Here is a 24369-nt window from a genome sequence, read left to right on the forward strand (position 1 = left end):
TAAGGGTAAAACTTTACAAGAATTTGTATGGGTATTCTGAAGGTAAAGCATATTTAGCTTCAACTTTCGGGGAGTGTGGAGGGTAAAGAGCGATATTGCTTGAATATAATTTTTTTTACAACGCAACGTTTTTGGGAAGAAGTAGTCGGAGGAACTCGTGTATAGCAAGGTTGCCAAAGGGACACTTTTAGTGCTTTTTTGACACTTTTTCACTCTTGGTGACACCGTGCCACTAATAGGTAGAAAAAGGCCACTTTTTGGAAAAAAGGGACACTTTTTGGCATTTTTTTCAAAATCAACACCATGTGTATTTATTTTCAGTTTTTTTTTTAACTTCAACTGCTTTTAATTTGTGCTTTGTGCTTTTCAGGTTTGTTTCCGTCTTAGAGATTTTTTTATCGTATCCGCACTGATTTCTTTTTCACATGTGACTTGCTCAAGAGAGTTTAGAAAAAGTTTTTTTTGATAAAAAAAACTGAAGCAAGCGTATAACTGCTGGTAAGTAAAAGCTTAAGCTGTTTTATGACTTTTAGTCTACAGGAGTATGCAGAGGTGCGTCCTGGATAGTAATTAGTAGCAAACTATCTGATCCTGATCTGATTTGCTGCTGCTTGATCATTTTTTGGACGAGGGTGAACCTCAGTTGATTTCCTGAATTAAGACATTAGGCTTTTAGTAAATATGCAGTTTAGGTTCACACACATTTCAGAGGGTGGACCCTGTCCCATATGGGTACAGTTTAACCCACTAGAAAATTCTCTGGTAACTGTCAAGAACAAGTATTACTATCATAGACTGAACATCATATCCAGTGTACCGAGTGCTAACTAACGAAATGTGCTTTTTGCCAAAAGTGATGAAAGGATGCAAGAACGGGAGTTAAAAATGTTTCGCTTTACATGCTGTAACCTGGTGGACTGTTTAAAGAAGAAACAGAAGACTAACATTGAAACCAACCAAGCTTTCCAAGGTTATGCACACAAAACAAGTTATGAAGCGTCTAAAATCGCCACAGATATGTAAACAAGCAGGTTGGCCGAAGGCAATGCTAACTTGGCCAACTTGGGTTTTTTCCTCATTTAGTTTGATGCATCTCTACCTGAGAGTATAGGCCAGATTTTCATTCTATGAGTATTGTAGATTCTATACCTATAAACCTAGTAGTTAACAAAGATGTGGTCACCCTTTTTTAGCATAATGTTTACACAGTTATTTCAGTTAGGACAGTTTTTCAGATTGAAGTAGTTGTGTAACCACTCAGTGTCTCAGTTTTGATTCTCTGACACCCCGAAACATAAAAAGTTCAAATGTGAAAGGACTCTGTATTGACCTCTTTATACCACTGTCATGAAGATGTGAAAAAGTGAGGTTTCTATTTTGCTTAGGAAGGCCTGCTAGTTCGGCTGTAAAATCTGACACATCAAGAGTATTTTTTTTTGTGGTTATTGCTGACCTAATGAAAAATTGGTTTTTCTCGTCTTTCTGAAAATGGTTATGACAAGTTCTGACTCTTGTGCCATTGTTTAAATCTACCCTCAAGGCACATAACTTCATATCTAACCTTATAGACTATCTTAACAAATTTTTGTGAACTGGAAACATCACTATGCACTGTATAAACAGCCTTTGGTGATAAACTGAGTGTCCAATGACAGCCAATGTCTGGTGATCTGCCATTTTGCTTGGTAAGATAAATACCTTGAACGTACAGTTCCAGTCTGGGGAAACTTTGATAACAAGCTTCAGATCGACATTGAAAACCATCAAGAGCTTCGTGAAACTAGAAATCCTGAACAGAAGTGATGCTTTTGAGTTGCCTCTTGAGCCCCGAAACTACAAAGATGTGAAATTTGTGTTGTGTGGTTCCAATACAGAAGCTTTTCTGAATAAAGAAGGAGCATCAGGGAAAGCTGTTGAGCAGTTTAGGCTGACTTTCATGGGATTCTACATTGAACTGGTGAAGCAGATGAGAAACCGGGTCAATCATAAAGATAAGACATTACAAGCTCTCGAGTACTTAGCCCCGAAAGTTGCCGTGAATGGAACTGTTGAAACGATTAGTCCTTTGACCAGCAGATCTAGCGAGCTCCTGGGGAAAAGCCAGAGCGAGATAGTCTGCTAGAGACAGTCTCGAAAACCAGTGGCTGAGCCTTCCAGATTTCAAAGAAGAAATGATCCTGAACTCTGGTGGTGAAGAGCTAGTGTCCTCACCATCTTATTTTTAGAAGCTCTTGTTAGATGTGAAGAATCCCTACGGCACTCACAAATTCTTGGAACTATCAAACTTTTCGTTGAACTTATGCACGTTACCTCACTCAGGTGCTGGTGCCGAAAGACAGTTTTCTCAACCAACAAACATTAAAACTAAGTTACGAAATCGGTTGGAAGTGAAAACTGTGGATTCCCTCATCCATGTAAAGCAGATGGTTACTCGTAGCGCTGCATCGGTGGATCGGTTGCAGATTCCACCAATATCACTTAACATTTTTTCGAGGTGGTACTGCGAGGCTGGCGATAAGGATGAGCAAATAGAGAATGAATCTGAACCTGACCTATTTGACTGACCAATCAGAAAACCAAATAACTGAAATCAGATTGCAGTAGCCGAAGTTTTTTTCTCCAAAATGGTTAACCAGTAAAAATTATTTTTTTTTTTCAAAAATGAAGGCTGAAGCTTTAAACAGATTTCTCGTACAGGAATTCTGCATTAAAGTTTCCTTTCGTACTCTAACATTCTTGAAATTTTCTCCTTTCTTTCTTGAAAAACTTGGCCTTTTCTGAACCCAGAATGTGGCTGGACCTCTGTATAACGCTCCCTGTATTGGAATCCGATTCATTCTGTATCTGCTCGCTTTTCGTAAGCCTTCATAAAATGGAATGCAGCGTATGTGAAATCCAGCACAGTCTTTCCCTCATAAAGGCCTTTCCATGCTGTCTAGGTTTTTCGGTTCAATCCATCTTGAGCAGCGAAGATGGTAAAGGCCTAGCGCAAAATATTTTGGATTTGCTTAGACATTTGTTTTGCACCATTCTGCTTTTGGTGAAAAGGATTGCGATTAAATAAGCCTTTCCATTGTCTTTTACAGATTCCGTCCAAATCTCCTCAGAAGAAAGAGATTGGGCAGAGAGAAACGGATTTTCTTAGAAAAACCAAAGCTATTCTTGACAACAAAAAGCCTTTCTCTTTGGTTTTCTATGCTTTTTATGGCACTTGGTATTAACCAAGTGACATATAGCAATCGCATATTCTGTCGGTCTGTCGGTCTGTCTGTCGGTCCCGGTATTGCTACTTTAGGCACTTCCAGGTAAGGTAGGACGATGAAATTTGACAAGTGTATCAGATACCGAACCAGATTAAATTAGAAATAGTCGTTTTCCCGATTTGACCATCTGGGGGGAATGGGGGACCGGTTAATTCGAAAAAAAGAAAAAATCAAGTATTTTTAACTTATGAGCAGGTGATGGGATCTTATTGAAACTTGATGTTTGGAATGATATTGTATCTCAGAGCTCTTATTTTAAATTCCGACCGGATCTGATGACACTGGGGGGAGTTAGAGGGGGGAAACCTAAAATCTTGGAAAACACTTAGAGTGGAGGGATCAGGATGAAACTTGATGGGAAAAATAAACACAAGTCCCAGATACATGATTGACATAATTGGAACGGATCCGCTCTCTTTGGAATAGTTGGGGGGGGGGGGGGGTAATTCTGAAAAATTAGAAAAAATGAGGTATTTTTAACTTACGAACGGGTGATCAGATCTCAATGATATTTGATGTTTAGAAGGATATCGTGTCTTAGAGCTCTTATTTTAAATCCTGACCGGATCTGGTGATATGGGGGGGGGGGTATTTGGGAGGGAGAAACCTAAAACTTGGAAAACACTTAGAATGGAGGGATCGGGATGAAACTTGGTGGGAAAAATAAACACAAGTCCTAGATACATGATTGACATAAACGGAACGGATCTGCTCTCTTTGGGGTAGTTGGGGGGGGGGTTATTTCTAAAAAATTAGAAAAAATGAGGTATTTTTAACTTACGAACGGGTGATCGGATATCAATGAAATTTGATATTTAGAAGGATATTGTGTCTCAGAGCTCTTATTTTTAACCTGACAGGATCTGCTGACATGGGGGGGGGAGTTGGGAGGGGGAAACCTAAAACTTGGAAAACACTTAGAGTGGAGGGATCGGGATGAAACTTGGTGGTAAAAATAAGCACAAGTCCTAGATACATGATTGACATAACTGGAACAGATCCGCTCTCTCTGGGGTAGTTGGGGGAGGGGTTAATTCTGAAAAATTAGAAAAAATGAAGTATTTTTAACTTACGAACGGGTGATCGGATCTCAATGAAATTTGATATATAGAAAGATATCTTGTCTCAAAGCTCTTTTTTTAAATCCTGACCGGATCTGGTGATATTGGGGGAAGTTTGGGGTGGGGGAACCTGAAATCATGGAAAACGCTTAGATTGGAGGGATCGGGATGAAACTTGGTGGGAAAAATAAGCAGAAGTCTTACTTACGTGATTTACGTAATTGGAACGGATCCACTCTATTTAGGGGGGGGGGTTAATTCTGAAAAATAAGAAAAAATGACGTATTTTTAACTTACGAAGGAGTAATCAGATCTTCATGAAACTTCATATTTAGAAGGACCTCGTAACTCAGATCTCTTATTTTAAATCTCAACCGGATCAATTGTAATTGGGGGAGGGGCAGTTGGGGGGACCGGAAATCTTAGAAAATACTTAAAGCGGTGAGATCAGGATGAAACTGGATGGGAAGAATAGAAACCTGTCTAAGATACGTGACTGACATAACCGGACCAGATCTGCTCTCTTTGTTGGAATTGGGGGGGGGGGGGGTAATTTTGAAAATTGAGGTATTTGTAACTTACGAAAGGGTGACCAGATCTTAATGAAATTTGATATTTAGAAGGATTTTGTGCTTTAAAGTTCTAATTTTAAATTCTGACCGGTTCCCGTGACATTGGGGGGAGTTGGAGAGGGAAACCGGAATTCTTGGAAAACGTGAAAATTGGGGTATTTTTATCTTACGAATAGATGATCGGATCTTAATGAAATTTGATTTTTAGAAGGAATTCATGTCTCAGAGGTCTTATTTCAAATCCCGACCAGATCTTTTGACATTGGGGGGAGTTGGAGGGGGAAATCTTGGAAAAACACTTGGAGTGGAGGAATCGGGATGAAGCTTGGTGGATAGAATAAACAAATGTCCTTGATACTTGATTGGCAGAATCGTACTGGATTCGCTCTCTTTGGGGGATTTGGGGGGAGGGGTTCAGTGATTTGGCGAGTTTGGTGCTTCTGGATGGCTAGGGCGATGAAAATTGGTAGGCGTGTCAGGGAGCTGCACAATTTGACTTGATAAAGTCGTTTTCCCAGTTTCGACCATCTGGGGGGCTAAATGGAGGACAAATAAGAAAAAATTAGGTATTTATAACTTACGAATGGGTGATCGGATCTTAATGAATTTTGATATTTAGAAGGACATCGTGACTCAGAGCTCTTATTTTAAATCCTGACCGGCATTAAGCCTCTTATTTTCCTTTTTTAATCAATCTTTTGATTCATAGAATTTTCCTAGAGCTCATACCATATGATATCTTGGCTCTTAGCTCTTCTTGCCTCGTCACAAGTGCCATATGAGCTCTTAGCTCTTGTTCTTTTTTAGTTCAACATTTGATTGAGCACATGTGATTTTTGTATTGCCACTATTTGCAAAGAATTTGATATTTCTTTGTTTTTTGAAGAATAAATTGGCTTTATACAGAATAAGTGAGATTTGTCTTGTCATTATTTCGCTCCTTGTCAAGTTTAATCTCCTAGTTAATTGATCTCATGAATACATTAATGTTTGGATAAAATAACGATTTGGTTGTACATTTTTGCGAGAGCAGCCTTACCTAACCTGTTGGCAAAAGCCTGGTGAAGCACGGGGATGTGAAGCACGTTTCAAGCCTAGCACCTTTCACTCGCTTTTGATATCAGTCTGCGGGAAATGGTCGACAAACTTTTGCAGAAGATCTGATATGCTACTGAAGGAAAAGAGGGAGCAAGGGCAATTAAGCCGTGTAGGCAGCGACAGACATCGTATCTGTGATCTGTTTGTGCAGATCTTTTAAGCCATGTATTGGCGTTTTCCGGCCGAGACGGCTGGGGCGACTCATAGTGAAGACAGGTTTTATCACTGTTTTCGTTTTCTCGCCGTACATAGTAGACATTTTAGCTAAAAACGTAAGAACTAAACAACACGTTTTTTCATTCATCTTAGTTGTACTCCAACTGTACTTTACGTTCCTGTGACACCGCAAACGCAGAACAAATTATTCAGAATCTTCTGCAGTTCATGAAATAAAACTGAACTTTCAAATTTTTTGCCAAAAACGACGAAAATGAAAACTGTCGTCCAAAAAGCGGCAAAGCCAATTCTGGTGCCGGAAAACGCCATAATAAAAACAGGGCTTTACTGAGTTTTCGGAAGAAGAATAAGTAGTACAACTGAAGGTTCGAGAGAACCCGAGAAATTGTACGGAATTCTTATTCTTCTTCGTGTATTAGGCGATTTGAGGTTTTACTTGGGATTTTACTTATTTGAAGAACCGCATTGCTTTTACTTGAAAAAGAAGAACGTAAATCTGGCCCTGGAGTCGCGAGAAAACCGTTTAAAGCCTTTTTTGTCAACTTTTAACGTATATTGGCTAATTTTCTAAAGGGACACTAAAAGTGTCCCTTTTTGCTGAATTTGACACTTTAGTCCCAAGAAGTTTTGGCAACCCTGGTGTATAGCACATTACTTCTTTACTGTTGTAAGTACTTCTTGAATAAAAAATACTCGTTTAGAAATCTTAAACGTTGTCGCTTTTATTAAGTTAAAAAATCCAAAATCGCAGAGACACTCAGGAATGAAAATTAATATACACTAAACTGTCAATCTACATTTCGTTTGCTCTTTTCATTAATCTAGTTATTATTATGATTGTATATACTATTTTTTTTTTTATAAACGAGCAATAATTGTATATTTTTGTATTTTGTATTTATAAACCGGCCCGTACCTATGCGGCTCTTCCGACTCAAACCCGCTCTCTTCTGCATATTTCATAAATATTACTGATTCACCTTTTTTCCAGTGTTTTCTTCGGACTCAAGTACATGGGTCAAAAATTATAAGATTTTACAACTAGCGACGCTAGGCACTTGTTAGAAGACAAGTCAGTGGAAAACCAATAATTCTGTTGCAGCGGTTGCCAAATCTACGTGACAGTTCATCCACTTTTTGACGCATCTCAAAATCACCGTACCGTCATAAAATGTAACTATTACGAGTCTAAATGAGGATAATAAGAACATACTTACAGAGCCTAAAGAACAGCGATCGGATTTGCTATTTATCAGAAGCAGAGAAAAATTTCCAAATTGGTGTCAAAAATAACACATGCGGTGCAAGAAAAGCATTATATAGACGGACAAGGGCTGGCTATATAATAATTGGCCCTTATAACTTGCCCTTTACCCTGGCAAGAATATAATAAATTTTTCTTAGTTTCTCTTTCAAAGATTATAAGCTGCCTTATAAGTTGATCTAATTGAAGTTCCAAATGGATGGCTTAAATACCTATCAGAATATGAAGATGAGATTGAGGTGGGACCAACTTGGATTGTATCATTGAAGGCGATCTCCAGTCCAAAGACAAGAAACTCTGTTAAATACTGGTTTCCTTCAGTCTGGAACAAAGAACACCAACAGCATTCTCTAGTGCCCAAGATTATCAGCCAAGAGAAGAATGCCTCGGCATAAGACGAGTGACTTGCGTCGATATATGGCTTAATTTAGTATGGGAGAATCTGTCGAGTGAACACTCTAATAGAGCTATTAAATATTACCACACTAAGAACATAACCTTGCTTAACACCATCGAGTGAACACTCTAATAGAGCTATTAAATATTACCACACTAAGAACAGAACCTTGCTTAACACCACGGCGCACACGAATACGGATACTAACAATACCATGCAAACGTATCTGAAAAGTTCTGATAACACTGCCATAGGCAAGTGCAAACAAATAGATTAACTCCACTTCTAAAGAGAGAGAGAATCGCTTGGGAATGATGGATGAACCCAAAAGCCTTTAAAATATCAATGGCACAAACGTAGAGGTTAATTTTTTTTTCTTTTTTATTTTTTTTTAGTTTTTTAGCTTTTTTAGTTTTTTTTTATTAGTTTTTAATTTTTTTTTCTTTTTAGTTTTTTTTTGTAGTTTTTACCTTTTTTTATTTTTTTTAGTTTTTTTTTTACTTATGTCCTGGTCGTCATTTATACTCCCTCTGTCCCGGTCGTCATTTGTGTCCCAGTGCTTTGTTGATGGTGATTGCTAATCGAACATTCCTTGTGTCCCGGTCGCTTTCTCTTTGAGTGTCCCGGTCGTCATTTATATTCCCTATGTGGCGGTGTCCCGGTCTTCATTTGTGTCCCGATGTCCGGGTGTGCCGATGTGTCCCGATAATATATATATATATATATATATATATATATATATATATATATATATATATATATATATATATATATATATATATATATATATATATATAATAATATATCTATATATATAATAATATATAATAGTATATAATAATAATCTGTATATATAATAACAAGTTGTCTGTGGATGTGTGGGTCTGTCTGTCGGGTGACGTCATGTTTGTGTGTTGACTGACGTCATGAAGTTAGTTGTCGTCATTTTTGTTATGACGGTGACGTCAGTAAAGATATTTAAGACATGCGTTCACGTAGAAATCTATTAATGTTTAACTGTAAAATGACTGATGAACTTACAATGGCAACAGCCGAGGAAGATGCTCAAAGAGTCTATGCTAAAAAACTTGCTGCTGATAGAGAAAGTAAGAAAAGAAAGCGTGCCGAGGAATCAAAAGAACAGCAAGGAAACAGGCTTGAGACTGATAGAGAAAATAAGAAAAGAAAGTGTGCCGAGGAATCAAAAGAACAGCAAGGAAACAGGCTTGAGGCTGATAGAGAAAGAAAGAACAGAAAGCGTGCCGAGGAACTACCAGAGCAACGCGAAACCAGACTTGCTGCTAAAAGAGAAAGTGAAAAAAGAAGGCGTGCCGAGGACTTACCAGATCAACATGAAACCAGACTTGCTGCTAAAAGAGAAAGTGAAAAAAGAAGGCATGCCGAGGAACTACCAGAGCAACATGAAACCAGACTTGCTGCTAAAAGAGAAAGTGAAAAAAGAAGGCGTGCCGAGGAATCACAAGAACAGCAAGAAATTAGGCTTGCTGCTGATAGAAAAAGTAAGAAAAGAAAGCGTGCCGAGGAATCAGAGCAACCTGAAAGTTTTCACCTGGCATTCGAGTACAGCCCAGTCGATGATTATAGCTTGAGTAGGTGTGTTCAAATCGGGACTATGTCAAAAAATTTTCCCTATTGCAAGGCCTTGAAATTCAATGGTGAAATCTAAGCGTTTTTTGTCACAAATCAGATAATATAACTCATGTTTCCAAATGACGTCGTTTGGAGCCCAAATCGAAAATCCAGATCAATTTATGTCTACTTTCAAAGTAAAAGGGCAAACTTATCATAGAGCAGGGTCCCTTCTACCATTCTCAGGCGAGAATCATAAATTTTTACAATTGTACTTCATCAGTGATAGAAATTCTGAATTGAATGCACGTTGCGAAATTTCTCCCAACGTTGAAAGGACAATCATTTCCCAATTACAACATCTTTTCCACGAAAATAAAAATTTAGTGCGTCTGTTCAAAACAGCCATCGATTTGATGCCTACTGATACGCATAAAATTGTTATTTCCGCTGACAAAACGCCTCCTGGCCAACATGTGCGTAGATACAATGCTCCAACTATCGACGAAGTGGAAATCGTTATGGTCGGTGATCAGTTCTTATCTCGAGATATTATTCTTCATAAGCGAAACGCTCAGTTGTTAAGAATTGCTGAAACTCATCGATGCTACGATGCCCTACAATATCCTATCATTTTTTGGGATGGAGCCGACGGCTATTACTTTAATATTAAATTGATGAATCCAGCCACTAACAAAGAAATGAATAAGAAATGCAGTGCAATGCATTATTATTCCTATAGACTAATGATTCGGCAGGATGAAGAAAATTATATTTTAAAATGCCGTGAATTGTTTCACCAATTCGTCGTTGATATGTATGCTAAAATTTAATCAGAACGTTTGCTATATATCCGCCTGAATCAGACCAAGCTCCGCTCTGAACAATACATTCATTTGCAAGATGTAGTTATAAATGACGGTAATACTACAAACACAGTTTTGGAACCAAATGAAGCGGTTAATTATCCATCTGAATTTTTAAATTCCGTGGATCTTTCAGGGTTGCCACCACACGTGCTACAACTAAAAATAGGCGTACCAATAATTCTTTTAAGAAATATCAACCCACCAAAGCTTTGCAATGGCGCGCGACTTGCCGTAAAAAAACAATGGAAAACCTAATAGAGGCCACAATCTTGACAGGGCCTTTTGAGGGTGAGGCTGTTCTTATTCCTCGTATTCCCATGATTCCAACGGATCTGCCTTTTCAATTTAAAAGATTGCAATTCCCAATTCGATTAGAATTTGCAATCATCATCAACAAAGCTCAAGGTCAATCATTAGAAAAATGTGGTATAGATCTTAATACTGATTGTTTTTCCCATGGACAATTGTACGTTGCATGTTCGAGGGTCGGTAAACCTGACAATCTATTTATATGCAGCTACAATTGGACAGCGAAGAATGTTGTACATTCGCAAGTTTTACGCAGTTAATTTGTATTATATCTATCTATCTATCGTCATTTATATTCCCTATGTGCCGGTGTCCCGGTCGTCATTTGTGTCCCAATGTCCCGGTCTGTAATTTCGTCAGTCGAAAACATGACGTCAGTCGACACACAAACATGACGTCACTCGACAGACACACACACACACAAAGACAAATTATTTTTATATAGATAGATATATATATAAACTAGCTGTTGGGGTGGCACTTCGCGCCACCCCAACACCTAGTTGGTGGGGACGCTTTGCGCCCACCCCCAAGCCCCCCCGCGCGAGTAAGTCGTTACGCGCCATATTAGTTACGCGCCATTGTAGTTGTGTCCCTATGCCCCACCTGTGAATACATACATATATATATATATATATATATATATATATATATATATATATATTTTTAACTATGTAAAACTTGCGAATATACAACATTCATTGCTGTCCCATTGTCTGTGCATACAAATAGATTGTCAGGTTTACCGACTCTTGAATATGCAAAATATAATTGTCCATGGGAAATCAATCCGTATTCAGCTCTATACCTCATGATTCTAATGATTGCCCTTGAGCTTTGTTGATGGTGATTGCTAATCGACCATTCCCTTTGTTGCCGTCGTCATTTATATATCCCCCTGTGCCCCCCGGCGTCCCCATTTTAGTTGTGTCTCTGTGTCCCGGTCGTCATTTGTGTCCCGGTGTCCCAGTCTGTGATTTCTCTTTGAGTGTCCCGGACGTCATTTATATTCCTTGTGTCCCGGTGTCCCGGTCGTCATTTGTGTCCCGGCGTCCCGGTCTGTATACACATTCGTTTTTGAATTGGTGTTTTTTCAGTTTTTAGTTTTTTACCTTTTTTTTAGTTCTTTTAGTTATACCTCATGATTCTAATGATTGCCCTTTAGCTTTGTTGATGGTGATTGCTAATCGAACATTCCCTGTATCCCCATCGTCATTTATATATCCCCCTGTGCCCCCCGGCGTCCCCGTTGTAGTTGTGTCCCTGTGTCCCGGTCGTCATTTATATTCCCTGTGTCCCGGTCGTCATTTTTTTTCTTTTTTTATTTTTTTTTCTTTTTTAGTTTTTTTAGTTTTTTAGCTTTTTTATTTTTTTACTAGTTTTTAGTTTTTTTTCTTTTTAGTTTTTTTTGTAGTTTTTACCTTTTTTTAGTTTTTTTACTTTTTTTTTACTTATGTCCTGGTCGTCATTTGTGTCCCGGTGCTTTGTTGATGGTGATTGCTAATCGAACATTCCTTGTGTCCTGGTCACTTTCTCTTTGAGTGTCCCGGTCGTCATTTATATTCCCTATGTGCCGGTGTCCCGGTCGTCATTTGTGTCCCGATGTCCCGGTCTGTAATTTCGTCAGTCGAAAACATGACGTCAGTCAACACACAAACATGACGACACCCGACAGACCCACACACACACAGACAACTTATTTTTATATACTGATAAGTTGTCTGTGTGTCTGTCGAGTGACGTCACAGTCTGCATATGACGTCTGAATTATTTCATCACATACCAATTCAAAAACGAATGTATTCAAGCCGAAGCAGCTCAGTTATATAACTACCTGTGTTGGTGCAATGGGTTTGACCTTAGTGTGGTAATACGGGACCCAGAGATCGAACCATGCTGCAGGAATGCACCACAGGGCCGACGCAGGGACCTTAGTAGTCAAGAAGCGTCGTTAATCCGATACAAATACAAATACAGTAGCTCAGTTGGTAAAGCGTTATGTTCTAGGTTCTAGGTCCGAGAGGTTCCAGGTTCGAACCTTGGCTTTAGCATTAATACAAAAAAAGAAAAAAACTAAAAAAGACATAAACTACAAAAAAAACTAAAAAGAAAATACTAAAAAAATAAAAAAGCTAAAAAACTAAAAAAAACTAAAAAATGGTAAAAAACTAAAAACATAAAAGTAAAAAAAAAAAAAAAAACTAAAAAAGGGTAAAAGCTACAAAAAACTAAGAAGAAAAAAAACACTAAAAACTAATAAAAAAACTAAAAAACTAAAAACTGAAAAAAAACTAAAAAAAGGAAAAAAACTGACAAATAAAGGAGAAAAAGAAAACTAAAAAAAACTAAAAAAGGTTAATTTATTCAAGCCGAAGTAGCTGAGTTAGTAAAGCGTTATGTTCCAGATTCTAGGTCCGAGAGGTTCCAGGTTCGAACCTTGGCTTTAGCATTAATACAAAAGAAGAAAAAAAACTAAAAAAGGAAAAAAAACTAAAAAAACTTAAAAACAGGTAAAACTACTAAAAAAACTAAAAAAGCTAAAAAAATAAAAAAAACTAAAAAAAGTAAAAAACTAAAAACTAAAAAAGAAAAAAACTAAAAAACTAAAAAAAGGGTAAGAACAGCAAAAAAACTAAAAAGATAAAAAAAAATAAAACTAATAAAAAAAACTAAAAACTGAAAAAGAAAAAAAAACTAAAAAAAGGAAAAAAACTGAAAAGTAAAGGAGGAAAAGAAAACTAAAAAAATAAAATAAAAAAAATAAAAAAGGTAAAAACTACAAAAAAAACCAAAAGGAAAAAAGAAAAAATACTAAAAAGCTAAAAGAAAGATATAAACCAAAAAGAACTAAAAAAAAAAAAGGAAAAAACAAAATATTTATTTCATCATATACCAATTCAAAAACGAATGTATATACAGACCGACACCTAGTTGGTGGGGCGCTTTGCGCAACCCAAGCCCCCCCCCCCCGCACGCGTAAGTCGTTACGCGCCATTGTAGTTGTGTCCCTGTGTCCCACCTGTGAATATATATATTTATATATATATATATATATATATATATATATATATATATATATATATATATATATATATATATATATATATATATATATATACTAGCTGTTGGGGTGGCGCTTCGCGCCACCCCAACACCTAGTTGGTGGGGCGCTTCGCGCCCCCCCAAGCCCCCCCGCGCGCGTTAGTCGTTACGCGCCATATTAGTTACGCGCCATTGTAGTTGTGTCCCTGTGTCCCATCTGTGAATAGAGATGGATATAAATATATGTTTTTAACTACGTAAAACATGCGAATATACAACATTCTTCGATACCCCAACATATAGTTGGTGGGGCGCTTCGCCCCCCCCCAAGCCCCCCCGCGCGCGTAAGTCGTTACGCGCCATATTAGTTACGCGCCATTGTAGTTGTGTCCCTGTGTCCCATCTGTGAATAGAGATGGATATAAATATATGTTTTTAACTACGTAAAACATGCGAATATACAACATTCTTCGCTGTCCCATTGTCTGTGCATATAAATAGATTGTCAGGTTTACTGACTCTTGAACATGCAACATATAATTGTCCATGGGAAAAACAATCCGTATTCAGATCTATACCTCATTATTCTAATGATGTGTCCCTGTGTCCTGGTCGTCATTTATATTCCCTGTGTCCCGGTCGTCATTTGTGTCCCGGTGTCCCACTTTGTAATTTCTCTTTGAGTGTCCCGGTCGTCATTTATATTCCCTGTGTCCCGGTCGTCATTTGTGTCCCGGTGTCCCGGTCTGTAATTTCTATTCGAACAATCCTTGTGTCCCGGTCGTCATTTATATATCCTGCCTGTGCCCCCGGCGTCCCCGTTGTAGTTGTGTCCCTGTGTCCCGGTCGTCATTTATATTCCCAGTGTCCCGGTCGTGATTTGTGTCTGGGTGTCCCAGTGTGTAATTTCTCTTTGAGGTTCCCGGTCGTCACTTATATTCCCTCTGTCTCGGTCGTCATTTGTGTCCCGGTCTGTAATTTCTCTTTGAGTGTTTTTTCTTTTTAGTTTTTTTTTTAGTTTTTTACCTTTTTTCTTTTTTCAGTTTTCTTTTTCTTCTTTATTTTTCAGCGTCACTATGAAGTACATATCGACGAACCTTTGTTTTTTAACTTAAATCTGGTAGGCATTGATGACCTTATCCAAGTCAAAATCCCAAACCCAATAGGTTCTTCAGTCATTTTACAATTAAACATTTTTTCCGTGAACAAATGTCTTAAATACCGTTAATGACGTCACCGTCAAAGCAAAAATGACGACAACTAATTTCATGACGTCAGCCGACACAGAAACATGACGTCACCTGATCCACAGATCCACAGACAGACAACTTATTTTTATATATATAGATATATATATATATATATATATATATATATATATATATATATATATATATATATATATATATATATATATATATATATATATATATATATATATATATATATATATATATATATATATATATATATATATATATATACTAGCTGTTGGGGTGGCGCTTCGCGCCACCCCAACACCTAGTTGGTGGGGGCGCTTCGCACCCCCCTCAAGCCCCCCCGCGCGCGTAAGTCGTTACGCGCCATATTAGTTACGCGCCGTTGTAGTTGTGTCCCTATGTCCCACCTGTGAATATATATATATATATATATATATATATATATATATATATATATATATATATATATATATATATATATATATATATATATATATATATATGGTAAAGATGAATTATATAATTGTTTAGTTCATTCAGGTTTTTTGCAATGTGTTAATATTTGTGATTTGGTAAAATTTATAATATTTAGTTTACCTATTGTTGCTAAAGGGAGGGATATATTAACAGGATAAGCTTGTTTTGGTTTTACTTGGTTGTTTTACATTTGCTGTTTTTTTCATAGACATGTATTTTGGGGGTGATACCTGACGCGGGGATGCCATGGATATTCTGTGGTAGCCACAACACTGTGCTGGGTAGAGAATTTAGAGTGGCGAAACCCTATATAGGCCAGTGTATTCTCCTGATGAGCCCTTATGTTGGGTGTTGCCTCTGAATTATTTGTCTATATTATTTTTTCTATGGTTTGGTAAATGACGACTTATACTTATTGACGACATGACTGCCTGTCCATGGATTATTCTTTATGGTTGATTGTGTGTGGCTATGCTGTTTGACCTATGTGATTGTATGGATGAGTAGGGTTAAGGCCTCATTCAAGTGCTGGTCTATATTAATCACTAATTTAGGAAAACAGTCTTCCTTTTCTCCTTCTGTCTCCTTTTTTTTTTTTTTTTTTTTTTTTTTTTTTTTTTTTTTTTTTTTTTTTTTTTTTTTTTTTTTTTTTTTTTTTGTGTTTGTGCTGTAGCATTGGTGATTTCTCTTTTCATGATATATATATATATATATATATATATATATATATATGTTTTTAACTACGTAAAACTTGCGAATATACAACATTCTTTGCTGTCCCATTGTCTGTGCATATAAATAGATTGTCAGGTTTACCGACTCTTGAACATGCAACATATAATGGTCCATGGGAAAAAAATCCGTATTCAGATCTATACCTCATGATTCTAATGATTGCCCTTGAGCTTTGTTGATGGTGATTGCTAATTGAACATTCCCTGTGTCCCGGTCGTCATTTATATTCCCAGTATCCCGGTCGTCATTTGTGTCCCAGTGTTCCCCTTTTAGTTTTTTTTATTGGTTTTGACCTTTTTTAGGTTTTGTAGTTTTTTTCTTTTTTCTTTTTAGTTTTTTTGGAAGTTTTTATCTTTTTAGTTTTTTTATTTTTATTTATATTTTTTTAGTTTTCTTTTTCCCCTTTATTTTTCAGTTTTCTTCCTTTTTTTAGTTTTTTTTTCTTTTTTAGTTCTTTTAGTTTTTACCTTTTTTAGTTTTTTAGATGAAAATTTTTTTTAGTTTTTTTCTTTTTAGTTTTTTATTGGTTTTTACCTTTTTTTTAGCTTTTTTAGTTTTTTTCGTTTTTTCTTTTTACTTTTTTTTAGTTTTTATCTTTTTTATTTTTTTTATTTTTATTCTTAATTTTATTAGTTTTCCCTTTCTCTTCTATTTTTCAGTTTTCCCCTTTTTTTAAGTTTTTTTTTTAGTTTTTAGTTTTTTTTGTTTTTTAGTTTTTTCAGTTTTTTTTTAGTTTTTAGTTTTTTACCTTTTTTAGCCTAACCAGGATTTGAACCTGGGACCTTCATTCTCCGTTCTGACACCCTCTCTCACCGAGTGACTACTCCAGCATGTTCATTTTGGTGTTTTAAATGGTATATTATTAACCAAATTAATGTGCTTTACTTAGCATCGTCAAAGCAAAAATGACGACAACTAATTTCATGACGTCAGCCGACACAGAAACATGACGTCACCTGATCCACAGATCCACAGACAGACAACTTATTTTTATATATATAGATATATATATGTTTTTAACTACGTAATACATGCGAATATACAACATTCTTCGCTGTCCCATTGTCTGTGCATATAAATAGATTGTCAGGTTTACTAACTCTTGAACATGCAACATATAATTGTCCATTTGAAAAACAATCCGTATTCAGATCTATACCCCATTATTCTAATGATGTGTCCCTGTGTCCCGGTCGTCATTTATATTCCCTGTGTCCCGGTCGTCATTTGTGTCCCGGTATCCCAGTTTGTAATTTTTCTTTGAGTGTCCCGGTCGTCATTTATATTCCCTGTGTCCCGGTGTCCCGGTCGTCATTCGTGTCCCGGTCTGTAATTTCTATTCGAACAATCCATGTGTCCCGGTCGTCATTTATATATCCCGCCTGTGCCCCCAGCGTTCCCGTTGTAGTTGTGTCCCTATGTCCCGGTCGTCATTTATATTCCCTGTGTCCCGGTCGTGATTTGTGTCCGGGTGTTCCAGTCTGTAATTTCTCTTTGAGGTTCCCGGTCGTCATTTATATTCCCTGAGTCCTGGTCGTCATTTGTGTCCCGGTGTTCCGGTATGTAATTTCATCAGTTGACAAACATGACGTCAGTCAACAAACAACTTCATGACGCATACAGCTCAATCCTTATAATGACATATATATATCTTCTATATATATAAAAATAAGTTGTCTGTCTGTCTGTGGATGTGTGGATCAGGTGACGTCACCTGAAAAAACTGGATCAGGTGACGTCAAAACTGAAAAAACTAAAAAAAGGCAAAAACTACAAAAAAAACTAAAAACTAATAAAAAAAATAAAAAAGCTAAAAAACTAAAAAAAACTAAAAAAAGGCAAAAACTACAAAAAAACTAAAAACTAATAAAAAAGCTAAAAAACTAAAAAAACTAAAAAAAGGCAAAAACTACAAAAAAAACTAAAAACTAATAAAAAAAATAAAAAAGCTAAAAAACTAAAAAAACTAAAAAAACTAAAAAAAGGTAAAAAACTAAAAAAACTAAAAACTAAAAAAAAGGAAAAAACTGAAAAATAAGCTAAAATAAAGGTAAAAACCAATAAAAAACTAAAAAAAAAACTGAAAAAACTAAAAAAAGGCAAAAACTACAAAAAAAACTAAAAACTAATAAAAAAAGTAAAAAAGCTAAAAAACTAAAAAAACTAAAAAACTAAAAAAAAGGTAAAAAACTAAAAAAAATACAAAAAAAAACTAAAAAAAAGGAAAAAACTGAAAAATAAGCTAAAATAAAGGTAAAAACCAATAAAAAACTAAAAAGAAAAAAAGGAAAAAACTAAAAAAATTTTCATCTAAAAAACTAAAAAAAACTAAAAAAGGTAATATGCTTAAATCATCAGCATAATCTAAGTCCAGGAGCGTTCTTCCTCCCCATTTGATTCCATGGTCTCCAATTGCCTTTCCTGTGCTCCTTAAGACGAAGTCCATCAAAATGATCCATATAAAGGGGGATAGAAAACAACCCTGCTTAACTCCTGATTTAATACAAAACCAGTTGCTAACCTCATTTCCTACCTTAACCGCAGCAGTATTATTCTCGTACATAGCGCAAATCACTTTAATGTATTTTTCTGGTATACCATATAACGATAAGACCTTTGTTAACGCTGTTCTATCAACAGAATCGAAAGCTTGCTCATAATCGATAAAACTAAGGACCAAAGGTGTTTGACAACGAAGGGACTTCTCAATTATTAACCTAAGAGTGAAAACATGGTCGACACATCCTCTACCTTTTCTAAAACCGCATTGTTCTTCCCTTAAAACTTTGTCTACAGCATGTCTCAGTCTAAAAAGTATCATATTACTCAGTAATTTGCTACCTACAGAGACCAGACTAATGCCTCGATAATTCCGACATTCACTCTTGTCACCTTTCTTATACAGTGGTTTAATTAAGGTTTTCCTAAAATCATTGGGTACTTCCCCTTTTTCAAAAATCATGTTCATAATCTTCAGTAGCTTATTCCTAACCTCAGAGCCACCATATTTAAGGAACTCATTAATCATACTATCAGCACCTGGGGCCTTATTATTTTTTAATCCTTCTAGTACTGTCGCTAATTCTTCCTCACTAAACAAATCTTCCTTCACATCCAAGGTATCACAAACTTTTTCATTTTCATCTATATCTTTTCCTGCAACTGTATCTCGGTTTAGCACATTCTCAAAATGTTCCACCCATCTTTCTTTAACTTTTTCCTTATCACTAATTGTAACCCCATTTCTATCTTTAACTGGGACTAGTCCGGATCGGCTACTCCCTTTCAAATTATTAACATGCCAGTATAATATTTTACTATTATGCCGTCTAGCCGCATCTTCCAGATCCTCAGCAATTTTATCCATCGCCTCCATTTCACATCTCCTTAGTTCATATTTTAATGCTTTCTCCACTTTCTTTACATTCCTTTTGTTTTCATACGACCTATCGCTCAGATAATTCTTATACAAACCCCTTCTACTCTCTATTAAACCTAAAGCTTTTTCACTAATATTCCTAGTTGCTGTCTTAGCACTCTTCCCTAGGACACCATCAGCAACGCATATGACGGGGACTGCCAGCATATGACGAAGGTCAAATTGTTAATCTTCCAACGTTTGTGGTATTAACGTCATTTATAACTGCATCTCGCAAATGAATGTATTGTTCAGAGCGGAGCTTGGTCTGATTCAGGCGGATATATAGCAAACGTTCTGATTCAATTTTAGCATACATATCAACGACAAATTGGTGAAACAATTCACGGCATTTTAAAATATAATTTTCTTCATCCTGCCGAATCATTAGTCTATAGGAATAATAATGCATTGCGCTGCATTTCTTATTCATTTCTTTGTTAGTGGCTGGATTCATCAATTTAATATTAAAGTGATAGCCGTCGGCTCCATCCCAAAAAATGATAGGATATTGTAGGACATCGTAGCATCGATGAGTTTCAGCAATTCTTAACAACTGAGCGTTTCACTTATGAAGAATAATATCTCGAGGTAAAAACTGATCACCGACCATAACGATTGCCACTTCGTCGATAGTTGGAGCATTGTATCTACGCACATGTTGTCCAGGAGGCGTTTTGTCAGCGGAAATAACAATTTTATGCGAATCAGTAGGCATCAAATCGATGGCTGTTTTGAACAGACGCACTAAATTATTATTTTCGTGGAAAAGATGTTGCAATTGGGAAACGATTGTCCTTTCAACGTTGGGAGAAATTTCGCAACGTGCATTCAATTCAGAATTTCTATCACTGATGAAGTACAATTGTAAAAATTTATGATTCTCGCCTGAGAATGGTGGAAGGGACCCTGCTCTATGATAAATTTGCCCTTTTACTTTGAAAGTAGACATAAATTGATCTGGATTTTCGGTTTGGGCTCCAAACGACGTAATTTGGAAACATGAGTTGTATTTTCTGATTTTTGACAAAAAATGCTTAGATTCTGACGTAGTTCCAGTAAGGAAAGTCTTCAATGGCTCTGGTGGTGCAGCCAATAGAGGAAGTTTAACTTTTTCTGAGGCGCAACACATTCCCATTGTTTCACCATTGAATTTCAAGGCCTTGCAATAGGGATAAATTTTAGACATTGTCCCGATTTGAACACATCTACTCAAGCTATAATCATCGACTGGGCTGTACCTGAATGCCAGGTGATAACTTTCAGGTTGCTCTGATTCCTTGGCACGCTTTCTTTTCTTACTTTCTCTATCAGCAGTAAGCCTGATTTCTTGCTGTTCTTGTGATTCCTCGGCACGCTTTCTTTTCTTGCTTTCTCTATCAGCAGCAAGCCTGATTTCTTGCTGTTCTTGTGATTCCTCGACACGCCTTCTTTTTTCACTTTCTCTTTTAGCAGCAAGTCTGCTTTCGCGTTGCTCTGGTAGTTCCTCGGCACGCTTTCTGTTCTTTCTTTCTCTATCAGCCTCAAGCCTGTTTCCTTGCTGTTCTTTTGATTCCTCGGCACGCTTTCTGTTCTTTCTTTCTCTATCAGCCTCAAGCCTGTTTCCTTGCTGTTCTTTTGATTCCTCGGCACGCTTTTTTTCTGACTTTCTCTATCAGCAGCAAGTTTTTTGGCATAGACTCTTTGAGCATCTTCATCGGCTTTTGCCATTGTAAGTTCATCAGTCATTTTAAACTTAAACATTAATAGATTTCTACGTGAACATATATGTCTTAAATATCTTTAATGACGTCACCGTCATAGCAAAAATGACGACAACTAACTTCATGATTAAATATCTTTAATGACGTCACCGTCATAGCAAAAATGACGACAACTAACTTCATGACGTCAGTCGACACAGAAACATGACGTCACCTGACAGACAGACACAGACAGACAACTTATTTTTATATATATAGAAGATATATATATATATATATAAATATATATATATACATATATATATATATATATATATATATATATATATATATATATATATATATATATATATATATATATGCGAATAAGAGGACAAGAAGATTTATATTGATTTTAAAGGAGGAGATGAATGGGAATTTAAATGACATTTTCATAGTCATTACCGTACCGAATTGAGGACCTAAATATAAAATGCATTCTCTTCATACAGCTCTGTAAAACCTTGCAATTTTTGAATTTCTTATTTTTCCCAAAGCTTTGTTAAATTCTAAACAAGATTTTGGATATGCTAAGCAACAGATATACTTACCTCAGCACAAATCCAGTAGAGGCTAATATAGCAGCGCCAAGCTCTATCAGTTTCTTCAATATTTATCCAAGTTTGATGATTCACCAAATATATTCCTAAATAGCATGCTTGGATGTATTTGTTTAATGCTTTTTTTTATTTTACTTCCAACTTAAGACTGTTTTATTTTCAAAAATAATAGAACTGTAATCTGACTGTTATTTCTGCTGAGCACAAGAATTTGAGAGCTTATTATGCTTGGAAATTTCTTAAAATCAGTAATGTTTCTTCTCAATGAACCTTTAAACTGGGGGAAATTAATTTTACTCACCATTATTTGATTGATGGTCATATCTATAAATTCAGCTGTCCTGTTGAAATGCCACTTAATCTTTACTGCTGGTGGGTAAGATTCAAGTACGCAAGGTAGATAAACAGTTTCTCCCTTTGAAGCAGTGACATCTACTCGTTGAGACTGAAGGCAAGTCGGAGACCCTGTAAAAGTTAAAAGTAAAACAGTTTATAGGCTGTCTTGGTATTTCAAGATTAATATGACAAATCTTAAATTTTCAAACACCCATTTTGGACTGAGAATATCTACATCAAGTAGAGAAGCAGATGGGACTTCTAATTGGACTCCACCTAGTGACATGCTATGATTTTAGTCATTATCTGATTACTTAGCCTTTCCCTTGTGCTCAGCAGATGGAGTGACGCTCAAAATGATAGTTTGGAGAAAACTATTATTCCAACATGGAAGCTCCACCTCCGTATTCTAATCATCAAAATATGTCTAAAAAGAGGCCTTGGAGCTAAATAAAACTCATAGAGAATAAGAACCATTTTGTGGCTATTTATTCTGTGTTTGAGCTTTTTTGGGAAAAAGGGAACCCTAAGATCTAGTCTTCAGGACACCAGAAAATATTATACCCGAATCAGCCTCACAAGAAATCATGCAGGTACAGTTTCGAATCTCTCTGCTCACTCTGACCTGTGTAAGAAAAGGGCTACATTTTTATGATTCGTATCCAACAAACTTAAATATAGTGTAAAATCAATCAAGTATTTTTGTTACCTAGAAAACTAAATTAAGGCACAAACAATATTTCGTTATCTGTTATTTTATTGTGCAACCAAGAAAATAAGCCCAATAAGCCAGAGACTACAAATTAAGAGACTATCAACCAAAATTTTCATGGTCAATTACCCTCAAGTGGGGTTTTACAGCTTTTTCCTTATCTTGAAAGCCAAGGAAAATTGCATTTTGTAGATGGTAGATGGTGTCTGTTAAGTTTTTCACGGAGATAATTTTATCGAACTAACATTTCTACACATCATCAACAGGTATATTTAAGCGAAAATTAAATATAAGAGGTTTTTTTTTTTAGTTGTGGAGTAGACCATGCCTCATCTAGTTGTCATTTTCTGCTATTTTTTGCTGTAAAAGGCGAATTTCAACCAAAATAGAGCCAATAAGCTAGACAATACAGACTAAGTGACCATCCATGATATGTCATTGTTAAAAAAATGTTTTGAGCAATAATGTACATTTGGCCTCCAAATACTTGCATATTAGCCAACAAAAATCTTATCAATGATGGGAGACCGATATATAATCATGAAAAAGTTTGAATAAGGGCAGAATTAAAACATAAGTTCAATGCTATACATTTTACATACATTTTAGACATAAAAAATCTTTTAAATTGTGAGATACCAGTATATAACCATGAAACAGATAGAATAGGCTCAGAATTAAAACGTAAGTTCAATACTACATTTTAGAAAAAAGTCAACTTAGTAATAAAAATAAAGATTTTGCCAGGCTGTATTGCGCTATAAAAAAAAACGAGTTAAAATCAACGAAAAAAAATTCTAATAGAAGGTACAAGCAAAATTATAGCTTGAGACGAATAAAACTTACTGTTTTGCAGTCTTTGCAACATTCAACTATAAAACTATCTTAAATAAATTGGCATGTGCTTATTAACTATATTCCAATGTTTGTGTAAAGCTAGCACCTTAACTGGGAATCTTTTCGTAGCATTCTCCTAAGGCTGGGAAAGCAGGACCATACAGGCTATACCACGGGTGATTCTCATTTTTTTTTTTTGATACAACTAAAAGTTTTTCAGTCCTATTATAGAATCTGAATTGATAACTAGTAAGCCTATATTTTCTACTTTGACTTCTTACATTTAGCCTAGAATCGAGTCGTGTTATTTGACAAAGTAATGTTTGGCTACAGGGAGAATCCTATATTATTGAAGATATCTTTCCTGGAGGAAAGACGAGTTTAAGAGGATTTTTTAGCCTCATGCCTGCAGTTCAAATAGTAAAATTTTAGGCCAATTAGAGTGGCAATTACATACCTCGGGAAGTACACGTATTATATCCCTACTGGTTGTTTGAAATCGGTAAGGACAGAACGCGTATAATCCATGGCGCGCTGAAGTTGATAGTGGCACCGTAGTACAAAAAGACTTATATCAGTGACGTCAGGATAAGTCCTGGCAATCCATAAGATTTACGAATATTTGAAGAAGAATTGTCCATGAAAGTGTGTTGACCATATATCTACGATACAATGCTCTTGGGGAAGCCA

General features: G+C 36.1%; 1 protein-coding gene across 3 annotated transcripts in view; it reads right to left on the reverse strand.

The window, feature by feature from the left end:
* The window catches only part of LOC136030450 (hemicentin-1-like), a 214279-nt gene that overhangs the window by 54100 nt on the left and 135810 nt on the right, over window positions 1-24369 (reverse strand). For all 3 annotated transcript variants that reach the window (XM_065709442.1, XM_065709443.1, XM_065709441.1), the window contains one exon: window positions 22096-22259. In XM_065709442.1, the coding sequence (XP_065565514.1) occupies window positions 22096-22259 (164 nt within the window). The remainder of the gene's footprint in view (window positions 1-22095; window positions 22260-24369) is intronic.

The sequence above is a fragment of the Artemia franciscana genome, chromosome 8, assembly GCF_032884065.1.
Source record: "Artemia franciscana chromosome 8, ASM3288406v1, whole genome shotgun sequence".
Lineage (NCBI taxonomy): Eukaryota > Metazoa > Arthropoda > Branchiopoda > Anostraca > Artemiidae > Artemia > Artemia franciscana.